We start from the raw sequence: 24,823 nt of genomic DNA, 5'->3' as shown, positions 1-24,823 counted from the left end.
TCAGGCCTCACTGGATACTTCAGTGGAATCTTCCCACAGTGAGTCTGCGCGGTTTTTAAAAGTAATTAAAGACTGTGCTGGGTCTTCATTGGTGCCCACAGGCTTTCTCTAGTTGCGGTGAGCAGGGAGAGCAAAGCTACTCTCTAGTTTTCGTGCTCAGGCTTCTCGTTGCTCTGACTTCTCTTGCTGCAGTTGGAGGCTTCCAGAGCACAGGCTCAGTAGTTGTGGCACAAGATCTTAGTTGCTTCATGGCATGTGGGATCTTCCCAGACCCGGGATCGAACCCATATCCGCTGCACTGGCAGGCAGGTTCTTAACCCCTGGACCACCAGGGGGATCCCAAGGTTTTGGTTTTAATTACATGTGCAAAATACCCTTTGCCACAGAGGTAATATATTCAGAGATTCTGGGGTTCAGAGAATCAACAGGGCTCTTCCCTAAACTTTTCCATTATTTGCTCATTTCTTCTTCTCCAAAAAAATGTTCTGAGGACAGAAACTTATGATAAATAGGGTTTATCTTTCTGCATAATCTAGCCCACTCTTTTTCTGTTCAGGCTTCCTTTTCCTTAAAATATGTTTTTTTTTTTTTTCTATATTCTTTCTAGTTGAGGTATAGTTGATTTACAATATCATATAAGTTTCAGGTGTACAACATAGGGGTTCACGATTTCTAAAGGTTATATTCCATTTATAGTTATAATAAAACATTGGCTATATTCCCTGTGCCATACAATATATCCTTGTAACTTAATTATTTTATATATAGTAGTTTGTGCCTCTTAGCCCCTGCCGTACTGTGCTCCTTCCCACTTTCCTCTCCCCACTGGTAATCACTAATTTGCTCTCTAGATCTGTGAGTCCGTTTCTGCTTTGTTATATTCCCTATTTTGCTTTATTTTTTAGATTTCACATGTAAGTGATATCATACAGTGTTTGTCTCTGTCCGACTTATTTCACTTACCAGAATACCTTGCAAGTCCATCCATGTTGTTGTGAATGGAAAAATTTTATTAGTTTTTAATGGCTGAGTTTTTAACTGGGCTTCCCTGGTGGCTCAGCAGTAAAGAATCTGCCTGCAATGCAGGAGACTCGGGTTTGGTCCCTGGGTCAGGATAATCCTCTAGAGAAGGAGATGGCAAGCCACTCCAGTAGTCTTGCTTGGGAAACCCCATGGATAGAGGAGCCTGGCAAGCTACAGTCCATGGGTTCACAAAAGAGTCCAACATGACTTAGCAACTAAACAACAACAACATTCTATTGGGTATATACACCACATCTTCTTTATCTATTTATCTGTTGATGGGCATTTAGTTTGTCTCCATATCTTGGCTATTGTAAACAATGCTGCTATGAACATTGGGGTGCATGTGTCTTTTTGAATTAATGCTTTCATTTTTTTCCCCCCAGTAAATACTGAGGAGTAGGATTGCTGGATCATACAGTAGTTCTCCCATACTGGTTTCCAATGCAGCACCAATTTACATTCCTACCAAAAGCGCACGAAGCTTCCTTTTTCTAAGGGATCTGTTTGCAGGGGGCCCTTCAGTGAAGTGTGGCTGTATCCTCTCCAGCAGTGATATTTTCAGCTGCCAGTCTGCTTTCTGGCTCCATCTGCTGCCGTGACGCGCAGAAACAGAAGCTCTCTCTTCACTGCCGCTCCCTGAGCAGCTTCTCAGCTGGGATTAGTCACAAGGTGAAGGACCCGGCAAACATTCCTCCTTCTCCCGAGAGTCGCCAAGGGCCCTGGGGCCAGCCCCAAGGGTTTTAGTCGACACTGGATGGGGCTGGTGGGAGGAGGATGACTTAGGCTTGAGTCACCGTTCCCTGGGGGCAGGAGGCTCTGCCGGTTAGAGGAACAGGCTGCGTCTAACAAGAGCGCATTTATTCCTGTTCATTTTCAAGTTCTATGCTTGGGTCCAACGGGTCCATTGTGCGAGAACTGGATGCAGGAGGCTGGATTTTTTTTTTTAATATTTTTTCTTTGGCTGTGCTGGGTCTAAGTTTCAGCATGCAGCATCCTTAGCTGCAGCACGTGGGATTTGGTTCCCTGACCAGTGATTGAACCCAAGCCCCCTGCATGGGGACAGTGGAGTCTTAGCCACTGGACCACCAGGGAAGTCCCAGGAGCCTGGACTTTTAATGCTGGTTTGGGCAGGTGGTGGCTTCCCTGGGAGCTCAGAGGGTGAAGCATCTGCCTGCAATGTGGGAGACCCGGGTTCAATCCCTGGGTCGGGAAGATCCCCTGGAGAAGGACATGGCAACCCACGCCAGTACTCTTGCCTGGAAAATCCCATTTATGGAGAAGCCTGGGAGGCTACACAGTCCATGCAGTCACAGAGTCGGACACGACTGACCGACTTCACTTTGGGCAGGTTTGAGTGAGACCCATCTGTGTCCCCCTCAGCCCCCCTGGAGGTGAGAAAGGATTCTGTGTGGTCACCGGGCTGTGCCCTTCCCTTCTGTCTCTTGACCCCTGTAGGCCCCCAAAACACACACATACCCTTAAATGGTGGAGGTGAAGGGCCGTACACCAGTGTGATGGCCAGAGCTCCCCGGCTGGAGTCTGAGCTCTTCCGCTTACTTTCTGTGTGTATTGTGTCCTCAGTCCTCTCTGAGTCTCCCTGGCCTCCATGGCCTGGAGCCCTTGGGCTCCACTGTCCACGGGATTTTCTAGGCAAGAATTCTGGAGTGGGTTGCCACTTCCTACTCCAGGGGATTTTCCCGGCCCAGAGATCAAACCCATGTCTCTCGCATCTCCTGCATTGGCAGGCAAATTCTTTATCCTTAGGAAAATTACTTAACCTCAATTTCCTTGTTTCTACACATTGACAAGGAAATCACTTCACATGAGTTTTAATGAGGATTAAATGACCTAATATCTGCAAAGACAGAAAAGTGCCTGGGCCAGAGCCACAATATGGCTTTTGTTAAATAATAATAATATATACATATACATATGGGAGATATATATACATATGCATATATACACACATATATACCTATATATATACATATACATATATATGGGATATATATATGCATAGATATACATATATATGGGAGATATGTATATATATATATATGGCTTCCTAGGTGGTGTTAGTGGTAAAGAATCTGCCTGCCAATTCAGGAGGCATAAGAAACCTGGGTTGGATCTATCTGTCAGGAAGATCTCCTGGAAATGGCAACCCACTCCATTATTCTCGCCTGGGAAATCCCATGGGCAGAGGAGCCGGGGTCACCAACACCCTCATGGCTGTGTGCTGGGGCCTAGGGTCCTAGCTGTCAGATCCTTTGGCCCCATCTTCCCACTATTGTAATGTGATTATGGGATGCAAGTGTCAAATGAGAGCTTTCTAACACTAAGAGCTGGTAACATGTAATGATTCCCGACCATCAGAAATGGCCAAGCAAGGGACTTCCTGGGTGGGCCAGAGGTTAAGACTCCATGCAGGGGGCATGGGTTCAATCCCTGGTCAGGGAACTAAAATCCCATCTGCCTTGCAGTGTAGTCAATAAACAAATCAAAATAATCTCTCTTTGCTTCAGTTAAAAAGACAAAAAATGGCCAAGCAAATAAATGCTTGATAACTATCATCAAGTGATTTATTGAAAAGGCAATTTATTTATGCCTGTGGAGAGTGGAAATCGTTCTTCTGTGAAGGTGACTTTGAGCTTTGAGATTCTGAGTTTCTGTACTTTGAAGTAGAATCTACGCTTTAGTCATATTAAGTGATTTTTCTCCTGTATTTTTCACTTCCTTTTACATCCCATCCTCTTCTTCCACTCATGTAGATGTTCTGGGAACACACCACCCATTTTTGTTTGTTTGTTTTGGCCACAGGAATCTTAATTTTCTGGCCAGAGATTGAACCTGTGCCTTCTGTCAGTGAAAGCGCAGAGTCCTAAGCACTGGACTGCCAGGGAATTTCTGGGAAACACACCCTTTTAAAAAGAAGGATGTGGTGGGGAAAAAAAAAAAAGAGAAGGCTGCGGTGGCTGGCAGTTTGGCAGTTGAAATATTAAAAAAGACCATACTATTCGCTCTGGTGATTGATTCTATTTTTGGACTAGATTTACTAGGGGGATTATGTTACCCTCTTCGGAGGAAAACCTGGAAAGATTAGAAGAGGAAGCAATCACGTCACCTCCCCTCCCCTGGTCTCCAATTTCTTGGCACGACACAAAAACCCAATCCATGATTTAGGGCTGGGATTGATTTAAGATTAATATTCTGCTCTTCCACGAGAATGGGGGACTTGATATAGAAAGCAAGCTGCCTTTTTGAAAATAAGTTATATTGCGTTTGCCAAAAAGCTCGTTCGGGATTTTTGGACCACCCCAGTATTTCTTACACACTGGAGTTTGTGAACAGAGACATATTTTAAGCTATGAAGATACCAGTGTGCCGAGTCCTAATCCAGGTTGCAACTCTGACTTTTTGGTCCTCTGCTGTCCCCGTGTGGACGTAAATGGAAATAACATGATATCCCTTACAGCTGGCATGTGGAACCAGACTTGGGAGAAAACTCCCTTAAAAACTGGAAACGTTAGTTGCTCAGTCGCGTCTGAATCTTTGCGATCCCATGGACTGTAGCCCATCAGGCTCCTCTGTCCATAGAATCCTCCAGGCAAGAAGACTGGAGTGGGTTGCCATGTCCTTCTCCAGGGGATCTTCCAGACCCAGGGATCGAACCCTGGTCTCCTGCATTGCAGGAGGATTTTTTTTACTGTCCGAGCCACCAGGGATGATCCCCCTTAAGAACCACTGGAGGCATTAGGGCTGGTGGGGACCCATGACCCTTGGGAGGGAGCCAGGGACTGCCCTCAGGAAGACAGCTGCAGACTCAGACAAGCCGTCAGTGATTCAAGAGGCTCACATCGTTTTCACCGTTTTTATTTTTCCTGGAGACACTTGGATCCAGTAAGCGAGTGATCAGTGACAGACTCGCAGTCATGCACCTCTGCCGTTTTTGGGCCACGACCAGCACCCACGGGCATGGCGCCAAGCCTCCCACACCTCTTCCTGCCGTGTTTGGAGTAACAAGTCTGTAGGCTTCTCTCTTAGCTTTTCTCACCATCTCATCACCGTCTGTCTCTCTGCTCCTGGCCCTACACAACTCGACATCATCACAGCCGTGCCTGCCGCCTCCCTGCTGTCCCCGCAGGGGCACAGGGCAGAGCGGGTCCATATCAGAGAGGGAGGGGAACACTTGAGCACAAAGAGGGGAAGGGGCCTTGAATCTCTGGGACTACCCTGCCTGGAATCCAGGACCCTAGCTGCCTCCCTCCCTGGCCTGCTCCCTGCTAGGTGACTGTCATCCTGCCCAGCTCACCCCTCCCCATCCCCTTGCAATAGATAGCAGCTGTGGTCTGGGGTCATGTCCCAGCCCTCTAAGGAGAGAATGGATTCACTCAGTTCCCCCCCACCTGCCCCCTGGGCCTCTGCTGTCCAGCTGGGATCCAGGGACCCACAGGCCCGGCCTGACCTCCCTCCCCCACCCCTCACGCCTCCAGCCCCTGCCGCAGCCTGCGGTCCAAGGCCAGGAGCTGCCTCAGGAAGCCCCGGTTGGGGATGATGCCTCGGTGGTCCTTGACTTTCTTGATGGCCTCCACGAGGGTGAGGCGGTGGTACAGCATGAGGTAGGCCAGCACCAGGGTGGCCGAGCGGCTCACTCCCACGGCGCAATGCACCAGGATCCTCCCTGTGAACACAGAGAAACGGAGAGAGGCAGCTGGGGGACCGTGCGCTGGGCTGGAGGAGGCTGGGGGCAGGTGAGGAGGAAGACAGGTAAGCAGAGATGCTCGGAGGCACAGATGGGGAGATGGTAAGAATCTGAATCCCGGCAAACGGGGGCACACAGATGGGAAGACACGGAAAACCTGTAGCAGTTCAGCATCCATAAACCCAAAATGGGCTTGAAGAGGGACTTGCCTGGTGGTCCAGTGGCTAAGACTCCAAGCTCCCAAAGCAGGGGGCCCCGGTTCAAGACCTGATCAGGGAACTAGATCCCACATGCCACAGTTAAGACCCAGAACAGCCAAATAAATAAACAAATAAATATTTAAAAGATAACATAGAGCTTAAAAAAAAGAGCTTGAAGGGAGAGACTCAAGATTAATGCAAAACGGAGCTTTGTACCAAGTAGAGTTTCCACTTGATACTTGCTGAGTGCATCCATGGAAAATCCTTTGTGTCTAACCTGGCCCTTCCTCAGGCTCCCATCCATTCTGGGGGGAGGGCGGGTGTGGGTGATCAGTATATATTTTTTCCTATTTTAAAAAATATTTTATTTTTTCGCTGCGATGAACAGCAGTCTTAGCCACTGGGGAAGTCCCAATACATCTTATATTTTTTAAACAAAATACTTTTTACTTCAAAAAATAAAATATTTTTATATCTTAAATACATATATATATATTTTCTGATCACTAAAGCAAGACAGGCAAAGAAAGAATCGTTAGAAAGTCTAGAAATGTATAAAGAAGGCAACAATTAAAAAATATATCTCTCATAATCTTCCCGCCCAGGGGCAATTTGCCACTCTCCCGACATCTGGGATTATTTCCTTCTTTTTACCGACTGCATTGAAAAGATGGTTGAGAGACGAGTTTTCTTTTCTGAGCATCTTATCACACCATTCAAGTCTCTTTCTCTCTCCACACCCAGAGTCCTGGGCTTTGCTCTGAATCAGTGTCCGTGGGTCCACCCCTCCGCCTCTCTCCCCTCCCTTCCTACCTCCTGGCTGGCTCAGCGCCCGGTGGATGAAGTCAGCGGCCGCCTGGAAGTGGACACTCATGTCGAAGGCCGGTGAGTCATGGGCCTCGACACCCAGGTAGCGGATGCCCAGCCCCTCGTAGGCTTCGGGCGTCCCTCGCCACCGGCTGTGAGAGGCGTTGAGGACGTGCGTGATGCCTAGGCGACGCAGCTCCCGGTGGTTGTTGGCTATTTCCCTGCATTGAGGAGCAGAGGTTAGAGGGGGTGAGGCTGGGCAGTGGGACCAGACACCCCGGTCGGTACTCTGATCACCACCCGGCCAACATCACTGGCTCCAGGCCTTCCCTTCACTTCCTGAGGACCTGAGATGCGCAATGACTCTGAGTCTCGTCCTGGAGCAAAGCTGGGGAGTCCTGGAGAGATTTTTGGCCTCGGCAAGAGAAGACAAAGAGATGGGCAAACTGCAGCCCTGATAACATATTGAAAGATGCTCGGAGGCCACAGGATTTTATGAATACTTGATCCGTGAGAAAGATCAACAGGGTTTGTACTTCGTGGAAGGAAGTACCTGCCAACGGTGGAATCTAGCTGGAGAAAGATTGGGGTGTCTTGGGAGAGAGGGGTTTTCTTCACACCAGGGCATTCAGGTAGAGAGAGGAGGTCAGTGGATGGGTCTGGACGTGGCAGGGAGGATCTGGACACTGGACGGCTTGTTGGAGCAGCTCACGTTTAACCAGGTAACCTTGAATTGCTATGGTTCTCACCACTCCCCCATTACTTTATTTTTGTAAAACTTTTTTTTTTTCTGGCTGTCCCAGGCGGCCTGCAGGATCTTAGTTTCTCGACCAGGGATCAAACCTGTGCACATTGAAGTGGAAGCAGGGAGTCCTCAACACTGCACAGCCAGGGAAGTCCCTTTCCCATTTAGACTCTCTCTGATGCCCAGAATCTTCTTGTGTTTTGCCAGTTACTCCAAACCCATGGTTACCCTGCGGATGTCACCTGCAGGGGTTTCCGTGGTTCACAGCCCTCAACTCATGCCAACAGGGTCATATCGAATGCCCTGTCTAGTGCCAACTCCTGGGGCAGAAAGCACCCTGAACTTGAACCTCTAAGTCCTGGGCTCTGCTATTTATGCCCCGTGGGACCTTGGGCCAGTCCCAGCTTCTCTGGGCTTCCAATTCCTCCTGTGTAACCTGGGGATAGTGGTACCTATCTCACCAGGCTATCACGAAGATTAACAGAGAAAAAGCCTGTGAAAAACTCCTTGTAGGCTCTAAAGGTGTTGGAAAAAACCTATAGGGCCTCCTTTCTCGTTGACTCCCGTCTCTCTGTCGCCCCCATCTGGCAGAGCCTCTGCATACTCTGTGGCTTGGCTTGGTCCACCTTTTTGTTGTATGTGCTAAGTCGGTCACTTCAGTCCGACTCTTTGTGACCCTGTGGACTGTAACCCACCGGGCTCCTCTGTCCATGGGCTTCTCCAGGAAAGAATACTGAAGTGGGCTGCCATGCCCTCCTCCAGGGGATCTTCCCGACCCAGGGATCAAACCCATGTCTCTTCCATCTTTTGCATTGTCAGGCAGGTTCTTAACCATTAATGTCACCTGGGGCACCCCTTGTCTTACCACCCACTGTTCCTGGCTCAAGTGATAGCTTTTTCTCAGGGCACAAAGATGGAAGGTCAGATAAGTCATCTATGATGTCCAGCCCATAGCATTGGCATATGAAAATGCTAATGCATTGTGCTAAATGAATGACATGATTACTTGAACAGAGCCTGTCTGTCCAGAATTGGGTCTATCAGTAATCCTGTCCTACCTAAGAGATGTGGGTTCGATTCTTGGGCTGGGAAGATTCCCTGGAGGAGGGCATGGCAACCCACTCCAGCATTCTTGCCTGGAGAATCCCATGGACAGAGGAGCCTGGAGGTCTACAGTCCATGGGGTCGCAAAAAGTCCAACTCGACTGATGTGATTTAGCATACACGTAATCCTGTCCACCCTCCCCAACCCTCCAGCCTCCACTCTACCCATGTACCCCCTCCCTTCCATCCTCAATATGGAACCAACAGCACAACTCCACGCCTCTCTGCCACCCTTCTCCTTTCTTCTTGCACACACACTCACACGCGCACACACACAGCCGTGGCCCCAGTCTGCCCGGTACCTACTGGTCTCCGAGGTAGAGGCCTGGCCAGACCTCGTCGGCGTGGTTACAGGCGGTCTTGCCGGTGTAGAGCAGCCTCTCCAACTCGAAGACGTTGAGGAAGGGGTGCTGGACGGCGGGCGGCTCCTCCAGGGCGCCTCTCACGCGGACTGGAGACCTCGAGCCGCTCCGGGAGAAGCGGGCCATGAATGTCACCGAAGCCCAGAGCCAGTTGCCGGGACACATCTTAGAGGCGGCAGGAGGCCTGGCAGCCCCCGGGGTGCGCGAGGTGAGGCGGGGCGGGTGTCCAGGTGGCAGCTGCCGGCAGAGGCAGGGGTGTGAATGACGCCTGAGCGCGTTCGTAGCGGCGGGGTCCCTTCCCGCCCCCGCCCCCGCCCCCGGGGAGAAGGTTCTGGAGGAGGACGGTGAAGTCTGGCCCTGGGCGGGGCGGGCGCTCTGGACGGTCGTCTCCTTTGAGCGGCAGCAGCTCCTGTCGCCCTGTTCTTTGGCTCCAGGCAAGGAGGTGGGAGCGTCACATGTTCTTGTTTACGGGCCGAGGCAGCGGCCCAGCTGCTGGGCGTCTGCTCCACCACCCCGCCCCCACTCCGCACACACAGTCAACACATACACACACTCAACACACACACACACACACACACACACACACACACACACACACACATTTGGCATCTGGGTGGCAGGGCCCAGTGCTGGTAGCCTTGCCAGCCCGCGTCTGGGTCTCATCTGTCTGGGGCTGCAGACAGACAGGCTGGGGAGCTGGGAGGGGAGTTTGGGGGGAGATTCTGGATCCATCCAGAAGGAGTTGGCCTGAAGGCAGCAGCAGCTGGGGCCGTGACACAGCCCCTCCGGCCTCAGGGTAGGGTGGGGGCGGGGTGGAGATGGGCTGCTTTAACCCCTTCCTGCCCTCCCGCCGCCTCAGCCCTCAGCTGCTCTGGGAAGTCCAGCTGGGGGGATGGGGCGCGTGGGGAAGAGTAGTAAAGAGGAAGCTGAAGTTTCTGAAAAACACTCGCTGAAGACCCAGGTTCATGGAAGGAAGCGCCAGTTATCTGTGCGCCACAGGCAAAGCAGCCTCCCTTGGTTAGCGTGACAGGCTATCACTGATTAAACCTCATCTCCCTGGGTCCAGGCAGGGCTGGAGTACTGTGTGTGTGTTTGTGTGTGTGCGCGCGTGTGTGGGTGTGGGTGTGTGGATGGGGAGAGGCAGAGGGTGAGGGGCTGGAGGAGGGAGGAAAGGGAAGAAATGGGGGCTCCTGCCTGGCCCAGGGTCTCAGAGTGTGGATTAGCGCCTGTGTTGCTGGTGCAATCAAGTGACCCTATTTAGCACACGGGGGTCCTCAGTGAGGGGCCTGAGAAGACGTGCCTGACTCTCTGTGAACAGTGGGGACCACGCATTGAGCTGTGGAGCTGGGAAGGGCCATGCTTTGAGACTTGCCCTGGGAGCTACAGGCAGGGGGGATTGTAGCAACAGTCCCCTACTTCAGCGCCTCTTATCTCCTCTTCTACCCCTCCTCCTCCTCCTCCTTCTCTGCATGGTGATCCTGGCCCTCAGCAAAGGTGGGCTGCTCTGAAGAATTCCCCTCCCACTCCTTTTCCTGTCTTCTGCCCCAAGGACTCAAGGCAAGGTCCCCAGTGAGAGGCCATCTTCACCTTGCCCCCCCATCCCCCCCAACCCCTCCCCCCCATCCCCCCCAACCCCTCCCCCACAGTCTCAACAGGGGCCCTGTTTTCCCCAATCCCCCTGTCCCCCGAGGGCCAGGAGAGCTCCAGCACTCACAAGGCATAAGAACCAGGGGTCTTAGGATCAGGACTGGCGAGGAGAGGCTGGATCTTAGGGTGTTGAGGGGTTGTTTAGGAAGAGATTTTTTTTTCCCCCAATGGCTGATCAGAAGGAGTGTAGAAAGAGAACACTATAGCAATCACGGCTACCTCCATCAGCACTATCACCACCATGACCATCGCCACCACCGCTATGACTGTCATTACCATCAGGATCGACATCTTCATCATCAGCATCACCATTATCATCATCTACTTTCGCTCCGCAGGCCTAAAGACCTCACCACTTGGCTCCCAAACAACCTTTTCTGGGAACAGAATGCTGCTGCCTGTGTGATGCTGAATGGTGGAAAGAAAGCGGGAAGGAGCCTAGGTGTAGCGGGAGCTCCGTGGCACTCGCTTTCTCCCCATTCCGTCCCTGGACACGCTCCAACCCCATCCGCCAGCTTTTGGGGGCCCCGGTCCGCGGCCCTGCCCCCCTCCCTCTGCCGTGGTTGTAACAGGTTCATGGCTGTCGCCCAGCCCTCGCCAACCCAGACAGCCAGGCGCGGAGGGAGGGAGCCCCGGCAGGGCCCCACCGGCGGGCTCCCAGGCCCCTTTTAAGCGCCCCCCGTCCCCCGCCCGGCGCCCCCCAGCCCGGATCTCCGGCGCCTCGCCCACCCGCCGCGGCCCCGCTACCTCGGGAGGCGGCGCGGGTCTCAGTCCCGGAGGCGGATCGCAGGCGCAGGCAGCCCCACGGCCATGACTCCGCCGCCGCCTCGGTCTGGCTTGGCAGACCGGTTGACGGATTAGCATCTATTTTTAAGCCATGACACGCACGTCGAAGCGGGGCTGGTGTCGGTGTGTGCGCGTGTGTCGGCGACACGCAGGGACCCGGTCTCGCACCCAGGGGCCCGAGCGGACAGGCGGCGTGGGCCACGCAGCCCGCACCCCCTGCGGCCCCGCCTCGCGGGCATGCTCGTGTGTATGTGTATTTTCGGAGCTGCGCCAATGACAGGCACTCTGCCTAAAGCTAACATTATGTAAGGCGTCCCAGACGGTGTCTTGAGCACACACGCTCCTCCCCAGGCAGCATTAATTACACAGACTCCAGGACGATGCCCACTCACTTGTACATGTCTCCTGCGCCAGAACACTGTGGCACAAATAACTCTTGTCCTTAACCCTGATTCGTATTTACTAAGCACGGTGTACCCTGTGTTTCACATATCTTAACTCATTTTATCTTCATCAAAGTCTCTGAGGGAGGAGAGGATATTGTTATTGTACCCATTTTAGGGAGGAGGAGATGGAGGCATCCAGAGGCTAAGTAATTTGCCCAGGGCACTCCCTAGGCATTGCCAGAGCGAAGGTCCCAGCCTGGGTGCCTGCCTGGGAAGTTCAAGTCCTTAAGGGCTTTCTGAACAAGTGTCAGCCCCTTCATCCACCTGCTTTCCCCACCCCCCAACACACACTCAATAGAGAAGGCACAGTGGATTTCTTCTTTATCTGGCTGCTCCGGGTCTTAGTTGCAGCATGTGGGATCTAGTTCCCCGACCAGGATGGAACCTAGTCCCTCTGCATTGGGAATGTGGAGTCTTAACTACTGAACCACCAGTTCAGCACCCTGGCTTTTTTATCAGGAAGCCATTTTCAGCAGCCCAGCTCCTTGTGAATTTCCTTTTCCTCTGCTCCTGAAGAAATTCACATGTTGCTTTTTGGTGATACTTACCTTCACTTGCTTTTCTACCCTAAGTACCTTGTTGACTCCCCTGATTGTAAACACTTCGAAGGCAAGGACTATGTTGTGGTCCCCAGCGCCTGGCTCACTGTGTGATGGGGGTGGGGTGGGGACAGTAATGAATGGTATCAGGTGATGCTTTAAAAAGAGTCAGCCTCCAGGAGAGCTGCCTGGTGGGAGGAAGGCAGGAAGAAGACAAGGTCAGGCTGGACTTGGCTGGGGATGAGTAGATGGTATATCTACTGTAGCTGAAACCAGGACAGACTCCATTCCTAAAGGGAGAGTAGATCAGGCTTTGAAATCTGAATCGGAGAAAGTGACACAGTCCCCAGGTCAGCTCCATCATGGGGATGCCGGTAATTCCCCTTCCACCCAGTCTTTGCTGCTCTAGAGAAGCAAATGCAATTCCTCTTCCTTTTCCTTGTGCCTTCTTTGTATGGAAGTTTACATGAAGAAATGAAATCTTCATCACTGAAAACAAAAACTCTCCTGGGAAATTGAGATTTGTCAATTCAGGAAAACTTTGGTAAAGAATGGTCACAGGGGACTTCCCTGGTGGTCCAGTTGTTAAGACTCCGCATGTCCAATGCAGGGGGTATGAGTTCAATCACTCAGTTGGGGAACTAAGATCCCATATGCCACGTGGTACTGACAAAAACATAAAAAGAAGAAATGGTTCTGAATCAAACTGTTAAAGAGCATATGTCATACACTAACCTCATTAGAAGTGACGGAGACTTTAGGGTTGGTAGGTTGAGAAGATGTTGTAGATGATAAACTTCATTTCAGTCTTTAGTTGAGATCTAAATCTTTCAACCCTGCATTGTACTTTTCTCAGAAAGCTGGGAAAATATGCTTTAAAGCATACTATAGACAATTTGGCCAGATGTAACCATTGTTACATAGAAATTGTCCATAGATCAAGATCTTCATGAGGATGGGGTCAAGCTACAACTCAAGTGGTTTCATACTTTTCTTGGTAACTTCTTAGAAGGCTTATTATGTTTCCAGGTGACACCCAGCTGAACTAAAGATGGAGAGGGAGGGAGAATGGAAGAAAGAGTTAGTAAGAAGGTAATGGAGAGGATTCGACAGGTAATGAGCAGAAGGAAAGAGAATAAGCATGTATCAATAACTTATTATCATCAATTCCTTGGATTCCCACATTTATGAACTCATTTAATCCCACTTCCCTTTGAGGTGGGTGTTATTATCTTCATAGAATACAGGAGGAGACTGATACTTGGCCAGATTAGTTAACTCACCCACAGCTAATTAGTGCCAGAACAGGGGTTCAATCCCAGGACTATCTGATTCCAAAATTTTATATTTCAAGATGAGGTTGAAGTGTCACTTCTTCTACAAAGCCTTTCTTGATCTACTTTGATTTGTTCTTTTCCTTCTTTGCACTCATAATGACTTCTAGCAAAGGGCATATGGGCTAGTAACTTCATGATTTGCTACATTTATTTATATGTCTGTTCCCATTATTAGAAGTTATGAATGGATTCACCACACTGGGATGAAAAGAACAGAGATGATTTTTTAAAAAAGGCAGATAGGAATAGATTTCCAAGTGGTTTCTAAAGAAATACTTCTTCTAAAAAAATAGTTACATAGAAAGAGGGAGAAAGAGTTCAGTATGAGCAAAGAGGAGGAAAAACAGGCAAGACTAGGAAATACATGTTAAACGGTAGTTCTAACTGCTACGGTTTAACTATGGACTCTGTGCTACTGGGTTAAATGCTTTCCATCTGTTAGCTAATTTAATCCCATAACGTAGATATTATTAATTCCATTTCCTAGTTGAGGAAATAGGTTTTGTGGTGGTAAACCCCTTCCGAAGCAGCCAAATAGCTAATCATTGGAATCTGGGCATGGTTTTAAACCTAGAATTGTTTAAAACCAAAACCTGGGCCTCAAAGCACTGTAGCATAAGGAAAAATCATGGTAATAGCGTGCGTGCATGCTGTCATTTCAGTCGTGTCTGACTCTTTGCGACCCCGTGGACTGTGAAACCCACCAGGCTCCTCTGTCCATGGGATTTTCCAGGCAAGACAACTGGAGTGGGTTGCCATGCCTTCCTCCAGGGGATCTTCCCTACTTAGGGACAGAGAGCAAGTCTCCCGCTTTGCGGGCAGGTTCTTTACCACTAGGGCCATTTGGGAAGCCCAATAGTTAGTGTATCAAGCCCTATTTTGTGCCAAGAATGTAGCAGAACTTACAGGAATTACCCGCTGGAAGCCAGAGCAAGGCATTCTCAAGCACCCCACCCCCACTGGTCCCTCAGAGGGCGTGGCTCCCGGGTGGCAGGCTCTGCAGGCTTTGGAGGGTGGGGGAGGCGGCCTTTAGTCCCCCGGGGGGTCACCCGACGCCCTGTAATCCTTTGCCGTAAGTAGAGAAATGCAGGTCGAGACGGACCTGGCTTCCCCCAATCACGCCCTCCGCACTGCCACGCCTGTCGGTCCCCGGCTGGTCCACCCCGAGCTCGGCTGCAGGTTTAAACGGCCCCTTTCGTGGACAGGTTCAGGCCACAGAGCACCGACAGGTATGACTGCATTTAGCGATGGGGGTGTGGTGAGGGGAGGCGGGGCAAAGAACGGAATGGAGGAAAGATGCCCCGTATGGATGCTGGCTTTGAGGATGCCCCATACGGATGATGCTGGCTTATTCTTCCAGATCTCCATCCTCCCAGCCCCCTTCCTGCTTCGGCATCTTCCTCCGCCCCCATCTGGCACCCCGTCTTCCCCAGGTCCCTGCGTGTGATCTGCGTGTCGGTTCTCCCAGGCGTCAACCAGGGATGAACCCGCTGGTTTCCCCCGCCCCGGGGCTGCTGCTGGCTCTGAACTGGGGAGCAGGGCTAGTAAGCAGGTCCTTTAGGGATCGTGAGAATCTGGTTTTTGCTTCAACTGTAAAATCTTCCTTCTCCATCGGTCCACCAAAGTGTTCTGTAGCCCGGTTCGCTGACTTACCTAGAGGTGGACACACCTTATCAGTATGAATAGTCCCTTTTTCTAAGAACCACACATTTATCCCGAAGAGTGGATGTGCTTTCCATTAGCCTGATTTTGTGATGAAAAGAAACTCTGGGGAGACTGGTAGGTCCTAGAGCGGTAAATTACGGTATCATTGCTGCTACTGCTAAGTCACTAAAGTCGTGTCCGACTCTGTGCGACCCCATAGACGAAAGCCCACCAGGCTTCCCCGTCCGTGGGATTCTCCAGGCAAAACACTGGAGTGGGTTGCCATTTCCTTCTCCAATGCATGAAAGTGAAAAGTTACTTGCGAACAAAACGATATAAAAGGAATACACAGTAAACATCACTATTACCAAGAAAAGAAGGAAAAAGAAAAGCATGTATAAAAGCACATTTCGAAAAAGACTGAAAGGAAATATGCCAAATAGTGAAAGAGTTGAACTCAGAGTGAGACTATAGATAACTTTTGTCTTGCACTTTAAACTGTCTACATTTCCTGCGTTTTCTACCATCAGTGTGAATTAATTTAAAGTGTCAGTTCTGTGAAATCAGTCCAGACTTTCTTGCTGGAAGTGAATGTCCCACTAGTGCTTGAAAAGAATATTCAATCTCTGCTTGGGGTTACAGGTTTCTTTATTTCCTTTCTATATAAGCTTTTAAATATTCTAAATTCTTAATTTTCTCTCTTGTTTTTACCAGCTGCTTTGTTTTTTTAATTTTTGGCCTCACCCCAAGGCATGTGGGACCTTACTTCCCCCACTAGGGATTGAACCCATGTCCCCTGTATTGGAAGGCAAGAGTCTTAACCACTGGACCATCAGGGAAGCCCCTTTACCAGCTTTTGAGGGAGGGAATTTTTAGTAAAAAAATAATTTACTATAATTTTCCACCACATATTTGTGGGTTTCTTAATTTCTTTTTCTAATTCTGTCAGTTTTATAGGGGTATAGTATCAGTCTGTATTATTAGGTACACAAAGTTCACAGGGTTTTAAAAATTCATTGTTTTTATTTTTAAAATGTTTTAGTCAATAAGCAGTTTCTCTAAGAGTTAAAAAAAATCTATCTTTTTTGGAATAATATGTCTTTACATATAATTCTTCTGTTTGAGTTTAACTCATAAACTGTCTTTAGCTAGATTAAAAATTAAACTGTATTTTAATCAATGACTTTTTATATTTATTGTGTCTTGTATTATTTTTAATTTTTTGTTTGTTTATATATTTATAGTATTTAAAAAATGATTTCCACCATCTTACTTTGTGTTTTCTAACTCTTGTGCTTTCTCTTTCTTCTTTACCCCTTTTCTTTCTTTGGGCAAATTTATCTAGTGTTCATTATCCACTTTATTGAGCTCAGTGGATTTGAAAGTTAATGTCTAAATTTAATTGGTACTTTTATGCCCTCCCTGAATAACACAAGGATTTTGATTTTAATTTCCCTTAGAAACATTTTCTCTCCTATCTTCTTTATTATTATTATCCACTACTTTGAATACAGCTTTAAAACATTTGTTTGTTTTAGTCATCAATCACATAAGGCACGTAATTTAAAGAATCAACACACTCTGCAATACTTATACAAAAATAGCAACCTCCTGTTTATTGTCCGCCATCCATATCCTAATGAAAACACACTGAACAATTTCAAGTATTAAATTTTTTGTATCTCTCATTATGTTTATATTGCTATTTCTTGATTTTCCAGTTTTAGGCATTATCTATTAATTTCTCACTATGTATGCTGAGGGTTTATTTCTCTGCTATTTCATTTCCTCAAGATATATATGTGTATATATATACACACACACATTCTCTCTTTATGCACTTTTATATATATAGTTATATCATAATTTTGTTATATAAATAATCAGTAGTTAAGATATTAGAACTAAATAATCATTATTCACAGTTGAACCACATTGTCTGCTATGATTGCTTTTTTTTATTGCATCACTTTGTTTTCCCTTCAGTTAATAATTATTTTTTTGTTTTGTTGCTTAATTTTTAATGGATATCTCACTAGTTTGGCTCCATACTTTTCGCCAAGTGCCTAAATTTCTGGTCAGTAAGCATATCAGTTATTTTCTCAGTATTATTTGTTTCCATAAGTCTTTTCTTCTTTTTAAAATCATTTATTTAATTTTAGTTTTGACCATGCTGGGTCTTGGTTGCTGCCTGCAGGCTTCCTCTAGATGTGGCTGAGCAGTGTGGTGTGAGGGCTTCTCATTGCGGAGGCTTCTCTTGTTGGAGAACACAGGCTCTAGGCACTTGGGCTTCAGTAACTGTGGCTCAGGGGCTTAGCTGCTCTGCAGCATGTGGGATCTTCCCGGGCCAGGGATCAAACCCCTGTCCCCCCTGTTTTGGCAGGTGGATCCTTAACCACTGTGCCCCCAGGGAAGTCCCATAAGTGTCTTCTGGAGACTTCTGGTGGATCCCCATCTGGTTAGGCTGCTCTCAACACTAGGGAAGGGCTGTTCCTCTGGGACTGATCTCCTTTTACTCCATGCTGGGAACTGGATCCCCTGTTTCCTGGGCATCATCCATTCTTAGTATGCTACCGCCATGCTCAAATGTGCCTGATACCTGCGTAGTCAAGAGACCCTCTGTTTTACTTTAAAGAATAAGCTTGACTTCTTCTGGGAAGGCACAGTTGCCTGGACTTCAGTGATACGAGGTCTGTGGAGTTTAACTTAAAAAGACTTCCAATCCATTCTATGCTTTTAATTCATCTTCCAGAGCTATATGGAGTTGCTGTTCCTTGGCCTTTTGGTTGCTCTGATGTGTAAATCAGATTGATCACCAATATTCCCCAACAGACTTGCCTTCTGCTCTTCAGCATCCAATATTTTGTCATTGCTGAAATAGTTCCTGTTCTTTTCATTCTGGTGGGTTTTATGTTTTTTTTTTTTTTTTTGTCTTTAAAGAAATCTTTCAACTATCAATTTTGTAGGGTTTCAGGAAGAAGCAGAATTAAATGCTTGTTTTTAATATGCTATCTTTAACTGGGAATACCAGCTGGCTTTTGAAAACACACAAAAAATGATTGATATTCTAGTTTTTTTCACATGCAATATTTATCTAGATTTACCAGCATATTTAATTCTTTTGCCAACTCTTGCTTCTTTATCCTGTTCATCTTTTCTAGATTCTTTTTTTGTTGTTGTTTCTCGTTTAGTAGTTCTTTTTGTAAGAGATGGTTAGTAGTAAATTTCTAAGTGCTTGAATGTCAAAAAATTTCTAATTTGCCTTGATTTGTAAATGATATTTTGCTTGACTTTAGAAATTTAGGTTCCCAATTATGTTTCTTCAGCACATTAAAGATATTACTTTATTGTCTTTCAGCATGTATTTTTGCTGATGAAAAGTCTTTTTTGCCAAAGTGTTCTTGCCATTCCTTTACTGTAATCTGCCCTTTCTCTTTTTTGGCTTTAACTTTTTCTCTTTGTCCTTATAGAATGCTGGCTTCCAAATTAGTATCCGAATAACTTCTTGGTTTCCCAAAACTGAATTTATTGCTTATTAGAGTAACTGTTAGTTGTTCAGTCGTGTCTGACTCTTTGCGACCCCATGGGCTGTAGCCCTTCAGGCTCTTCTGTCCATGGGATTCTCCAGGCAAGAATACTGGAGTGGGTTGACATTCCCTTTTCCAGGAGATCTTCCTGAGCCATTCAGTGTAGACTGGACTTAGTGACTCTCTCCAAAGTACATAGAATACAGCAGAAGTGATGGAATATCTTTTCTAATATTTAGGTTATATTATGGCTCCCTTTTAAAATATAACCTCATTTTACTGTGTAGTGATACCACAGGATATTCAATCAACAGTCTGTTGATGGACATATGGTTGGTTTTCAATCTCTTTTTTACCATAAATAGTGCTGCAATGAATATTCTTCTGACATTATTACAAATCCTGGACAGTGGGTTTTAGCTCATCGAACTGTGGAATGGTAGCTTAGTTCAGTTGAGCCAAAACGCTGTCTTAGGGTTTTGTTTTCAGAAGACAGTTCACATCTGAGTCCAGGACCAACGTGTTATGAGAACTCAGGGCTCTTGTCTTGTGTGGATCCTCCTGTTGATGGCAATAGCCAGGGGTCAGGGGATCACTCTGGCTTCAGACATGAGGTGGTGGGTTCTGTTTATCTGTAGGAAGTTTACTCCCCGCTCCTGGCTCTCTACCACGCCTCTCTCTCAGCTCTTGTCTCTGCTCAGATGCTGAAAACTCAGCTCGTGGGGTCCAAATCTTGTCTCGGTACCCCCATGGGACCTTCTGTTTCAGCTACTTTGTGCCACCCTTCTAGTTTCTGGTAGGTCGAGGTTTCCCTTTCTATTTTTCTCATCAACATTTTATGCTGAAAAAACTGCAGACATTTGAAAATGAGGGACTTCCCTGGCAGTCCAGTGGTTAAGACTCCACACTTCCACTTCAAGGGACCTGGGTTCGATCCCTGGTGGGGGAACTAATATCCCACATGCCACGTGTCATGGCCAAAAAATAAATTAAATAAAATAGTATTGTTAAAAAATAAAGAAAAAGGAAGCGTGCTGTCTTAGTTTCAATCCCAGTGACTTAGCAGCAGCAGCAGTCTGTCTGTTATCAGTTGTGGTCTTGGGCAACTTACTCATTAAAAACAAGAAAGAAAGAGAACTACAATGAAATAATACTATTCATCCACCATTTAAATCGAACAGTTGTGACCATATTGCCACTTCTACCTTTTCTACTTGTTTTTGTATGTATATATTATAAACATATATTTATATAAATATGTATGTGTTTTATTTCCTGTTCCTATTATATATAGTTATGTAGATAATATATAAAGTATTTATGGATAATCATATGTTTACATTTATATTGCTAATTTACAGACCTGCAAAATACTTTCAACTCAGATACTTTAGCATATATCCTCTAAAAGTAAGGACACTTTCACATATAACCACAGTGCTATTATGAGACCTGGTGAGTTTGATGCTATTTTAATATCTTTTAATACACAGTCTATATTCAATTTTCTCCAACTAAGGAGAAATTTTAATAGCTTATTTGTTTAACTAGTGGCCCAACTAAGGTTCATGGATTCCTTTTGTTTATTATGCTCTTTGGGCTTCCCTTTGGCTCAGCAGTAAAGAATCTGCCTGCAATGCAGGAGAGGAGGGTTTGATCCCTGGGACAGGAAGATCCCCTGGAGGAGTGTGTGGCAACCCATTCCAGTATTCTTGCCTGGGAAATCCCATGGACAGAGGAGCCTGGTGGGCTACGGTCCATAGGGTCACAATTGTCTTAAAGGATGTCCCACATACTAGACTTGGTTTTATCATAGTATCATTCGAATTTTTCCTTTATTCCTATATTTTCTATAAACTTAGAATTCTGTCAGAAGCTGCAGATAGTCTTTAAACATTTTGACAAGAATATTCATACATGGCACTGTGTAAATCATAACACATTAGGAATGACACTATACTTTTCAAGTATAATTTTATTAAACATTTTAATGTATTTTCAGCTGGATAGGATGGTATGATTTTAGTATGTACTCAAATCATCATCTATTGTCACAACACAGTGGTTTTCTTTTTCTGTTTCAATTTAAAATTAAAAAAATGCTTTTTGCAGATTATATCCCATTATAGGTTATTATAAGATATTGGATATAATTTCCTGTGCTACATAGTAAATCCTTATTGCTTATCTATTTTATGTAGAGTACTTTGTATTTGTTAGTCCCACACTCTGAAAATAGACTGGCGATCTAAATATTGAATGAATAAATGAATACATACAAATTTAAAAGCTGTGCCCAGTGCTGGGCTGAATGAAGGGGAATGTGGTTGAGAGACACAATGAGGAGGATCATCTTGACATTTTTCTCACCAGTGGTCAAACCCTCCTGGTGTTTAAATCAGCATTAATTTATATCAGCCCGGTGTTTAATTCAGTATTAGCTTGAACATTGAAAGTCTGTTGTGTGCAGGGTACAATGCTTACCTGTCAATCTTCTTTACTCATTTTAGCAACACAGATTCCAGAGATGAAGTATAATCACTGAAAAAAAAAATCTTAAATGATCTGTAATTTGGCTGCAGGAGGGAAGATCGGAGGGAAATTCAGAGGTTTTTTTTTTTCTTTCAGTTTATTGAAGAATCCTCCGTCCTTGATGAGGTCAAGGATGTGCTTACTATGTGCTTCCATATTACAGCATAGAAGTAGGTAAAAAGGGACTTCTAAGCATGTGTGTCTGTTACCAAATGTTGCCAGCAATAAATACTTGTAATGAATAAGTGAATAGTATAGTTTTAAGCCAGGATTAATTTTCTTCCACCTAAAATGGCCTAAAAGTTAACTTCTATGGTACATCACGTTGATCATCTCAGTGACATTTTTAATGATTTCTGTACTTCTGATGGCAGGTTCGGGAAAGATAACAGAAATTAATTTAGCTGAATCTTAATTATCCATGGGGGGAGGAAAGTTGGGAGGTTTACTGTATGACAGACTACATACTTATAATGCTACAGTCTTTACCAGTGATCCTGAGAAGTTATATTCAGTGAATTCACTGGGAATTCCAGCTAGAATTAGTGAAACCTTGATGAAGCATGTATAAAAATTTTTTTATACTATTCTTGTAAGTTTTCTATAAATTTGAAATTATTTCTACAAAAAAAGTTAAAAATAAGGGCTCTGGTGCCTAAAACAAATGAAATAGTTATACTGAGTATATTTTTGTCTAGGTACCTCTTGATGAAAGTGAAAGAGGAGAGTGAAAAAGTTGGCTTAAATCTCAACATTCAGAAAACTAAGATCATGGCATCTGGTCCCATCACTTCATGGGAAATAGATGGGGAAACAGTGGAGAAACAGTGTCAGACTTTAATTTTTGGGCTCCAAGATCACTGCAGATGGTGATTGCAGCCATGAAATTAAAAGATGCTTACTCCTTGGAAGGAAAGTTATGACCAACCTAGATAGCATATTCAAAAGCAGAGACATTACCTTGCCAACAAAGGTCCATCTGGTCATGGCTGTGGTTTTTTCAGTGGTCATGTATGGATGTGAGAGTTGGACTGTGAAGAAGGCTGAGCACCGAAGAATTGATGCTTTTGAACTGTGGTGTTGGAGAAGACTCTTGAGAGTCCCTTGGACTGCAAGGAGATCCAACCAGTCCATTCTGAAGGAGATCAGCCCTGGGTGTTCATTGGAAGGACTGATGCTAAAGCTGAAACTCCAGTACTTTGGCCACCTCATGCAAAGAGTTGACTCATTGGAAAAGACTCTGATGCTGGGAGGGATTCGGGGCCGGAGGAGAAGGGGACAACAGAGAATGAGATGGCTGGATGGCATCACTGACTCTATGGACGTGAGTTTGGGGGGACTCTGGGAGTTGGTGATGGACAGGGAGGCCTGACGTGCTGCAATTCATGGGGTTGCAAAGAGTCGGACACGACTGAGCAACTGAACTGAACTGAACTGAACCTGCATTACTGTTAATATATTTACTTTTATGCCTTTATCAAGCAAGTTACCTTTCTCTGGATATAATTCCAATATGATTGGCATATACTTCTAAAGCCACAGGGAATTAAAAAAAAGCAAATCAGAACTCTAGAGTGGTGCTACTTAATAACTTAAACGGAGATACAGGAAAAGGGACAAATCCGAGAATTAAAAGGCAGAAACAAATTGTCCCCCATACTTCAACAGCCTCTTGGGCATGGCTGTTTCACAGCATTGCAAAATAATTGAGGGAATGAGTTGATAATGATGAACGAATTCATGTCTGTAAAGAAATTAAAACAGTATCTGGCATGTGGCAAGCTTTGAATAAATGTTAGCTATTGTTAGATGGATCACGATATTCTTGTGTTGTCACTCAAAGGGAAAATTCAGCTGTTTTTTCTAGGAAGACAAGACATTTTGCAATAGACTGTGTTGGATGAACAGCTGAAGGAGGTCATGAAACCTCAGCGCTTCCCTTATGCAGTTGAGAAAAATGAACCTGGTTTTTCTCTTCTCCCCACACCTACCTTGGTATAACTTATGTACATAGAATGTTCTGCTTGGGAACATGCCCAGGTGGCTACAGCTTCTGTGTAGACCTTGGAAGGCAGCCATATATGGACTCTCCCAAATGGTTTAAAAGCAATTGGGGCAACTGGGGGGAACAGAGGAGGAAAAGGGGGTTGGCAAAAAGAGGAAGGTGTGAAAATCGGTGAGAGGGAAGCAGACTGGCCTTTGGCCCTCTAGAAAGCTCAGCGATTCACACTGAGTCACTTCCTTCCAGTTCAGCTGGCATCAAGGACTTGTTCCTAATGACGGAAGGAAAGGTTCTGTGTCCAGTGGGGCCTTTCAGAGTATAGTCGAGCAGGAGTAAATAAAGGGATGCAGGGTTTGAATACTGGTTCCAATTCGAAGGGCTTTTCCTGCTGTCTGTGCAAATCACTTAATCCTGTGGAGCCTTAGTTCCTGACCTGTGGGTGCAGGTGAGTATCGCCTTCAATCTCTGTTGACCTCATAGAGCTATTATGAGGCTCACAGATACCACACAGATACCACCCACAGACAAACACATACACGCACAGTGAGATGCAAATCGAAGGGGTTCTGTTTTTAAAGATGCCACTCAGCATTATTTCAAACATATATATGAAATAACAATTCACCCCTCTGAATGTAATAGATTAACAAAAAACCAAAGACTTAACAGATGTTTTAAAAGTTTTTTTTTTTTTTTCAATCTTAATGTTTTAAAGCAATGTTTTTGACTAAAACTGTCCGAGTCCCCTTAACCCCATATATGCTCCCTGGACCAAAGTTGGTCTCTACCCACAGGTTTTGAAGGGGTTATTTTCAAGTTGAATCGTGAGGCACAAGAAGCCTTTTCCAGACTCCCCCACAATCATCCCACCAGGGCCAAAAGCATATTTACAAAGGGAGACCAGGGGCTTCCGTTGGCCTCAGATACCCGGGGTGCATCCTGGCTTTCTGCCTCAGGGATGTGGACAAGTTCAAAGTTTCTAAGTCTCAGTTTGCTCATTTATACTGTGACTTTCTGGTTGTAAGGATTGAATGAGATAAAGCTCAGCAAAGCACTTACTTAGCATCCATTCACAGTAAGCGCTCAGCAAGTAGACATCATTATTATTCCACCCTGAGTCAAGCAGGTACTTACCCGTCCCCCATACAGAACTAATTTATTTTAAAATTAACTTTTCATTTTATATTGGAGTATAGCCAATAAACAATGTTGGGATAGTTTCAGGTGGATAGCAAAGGGACTGAGCCAGACATATACATGTATCTATTCTCCCCCAAACTCCCCTCCCATCCAGGCATTGAACCTGTAGAGAATTGATCGGTTCATTGATTCCTTTATTTATGTTTCATGTGTATGTGTGTGTGTGTCTTCTCTCATTTAAGTGGGCACAAAGAAGCACAAACAGATTTAGGAATCA

General features: G+C 46.0%; 1 protein-coding gene across 2 annotated transcripts; it reads right to left on the bottom strand.

The window, feature by feature from the left end:
* Nucleotides 1-4,883: 4,883 nt before the first annotated feature.
* DUSP26 (dual specificity phosphatase 26) lies at nt 4,884-11,641 on the bottom strand. Of its 2 annotated transcripts, XM_006078998.4 has the most exons (5): nt 11,341-11,641; nt 10,870-11,001; nt 8,891-9,183; nt 6,742-6,956; nt 4,884-5,707 (listed from the first exon to the last, which is right to left on the bottom strand). In XM_006078998.4, exons 2-5 carry the CDS (start codon nt 10,912-10,914, stop codon nt 5,508-5,510), a joined length of 753 nt encoding a protein of 250 aa, XP_006079060.1. In that variant the 5' UTR covers nt 10,915-11,001; nt 11,341-11,641; the 3' UTR covers nt 4,884-5,507. The 2 variants fall into 2 exon arrangements, with proteins under 2 accessions (XP_006079060.1, XP_006079059.1); XM_006078997.4 differs by lacking the exon at nt 10,870-11,001 and having other exon boundaries at nt 11,341-11,639.
* Nucleotides 11,642-24,823: the final 13,182 nt, after the last annotated feature.

The sequence above is a fragment of the Bubalus bubalis genome, chromosome 1 (assembly GCF_019923935.1).
Source record: "Bubalus bubalis isolate 160015118507 breed Murrah chromosome 1, NDDB_SH_1, whole genome shotgun sequence".
Classification (NCBI taxonomy): domain Eukaryota; kingdom Metazoa; phylum Chordata; class Mammalia; order Artiodactyla; family Bovidae; genus Bubalus; species Bubalus bubalis.
The sequence above is the reverse complement of the archived record's forward strand: the minus strand, read 5'-3'. Positions and strand labels throughout refer to the sequence as shown.

Coding starts and splice junctions, on each gene's coding strand:
- DUSP26 (XM_006078997.4), bottom strand. CDS start 11,457: ATGCTAATCCGTCAACCGGTCTGCCAAGCCAGACCGAGGCGGCGGCGG. Junction 9,184..11,340: donor GACCCGCGCCGCCTCCCGAG/GTAGCGGGGCCG, acceptor CTCTGCCGGCAG/CTGCCACCTGGACACCCGCC. Junction 6,957..8,890: donor GGCCTCTACCTCGGAGACCA/GTAGGTACCGGG, acceptor TCCTCAATGCAG/GGAAATAGCCAACAACCACC.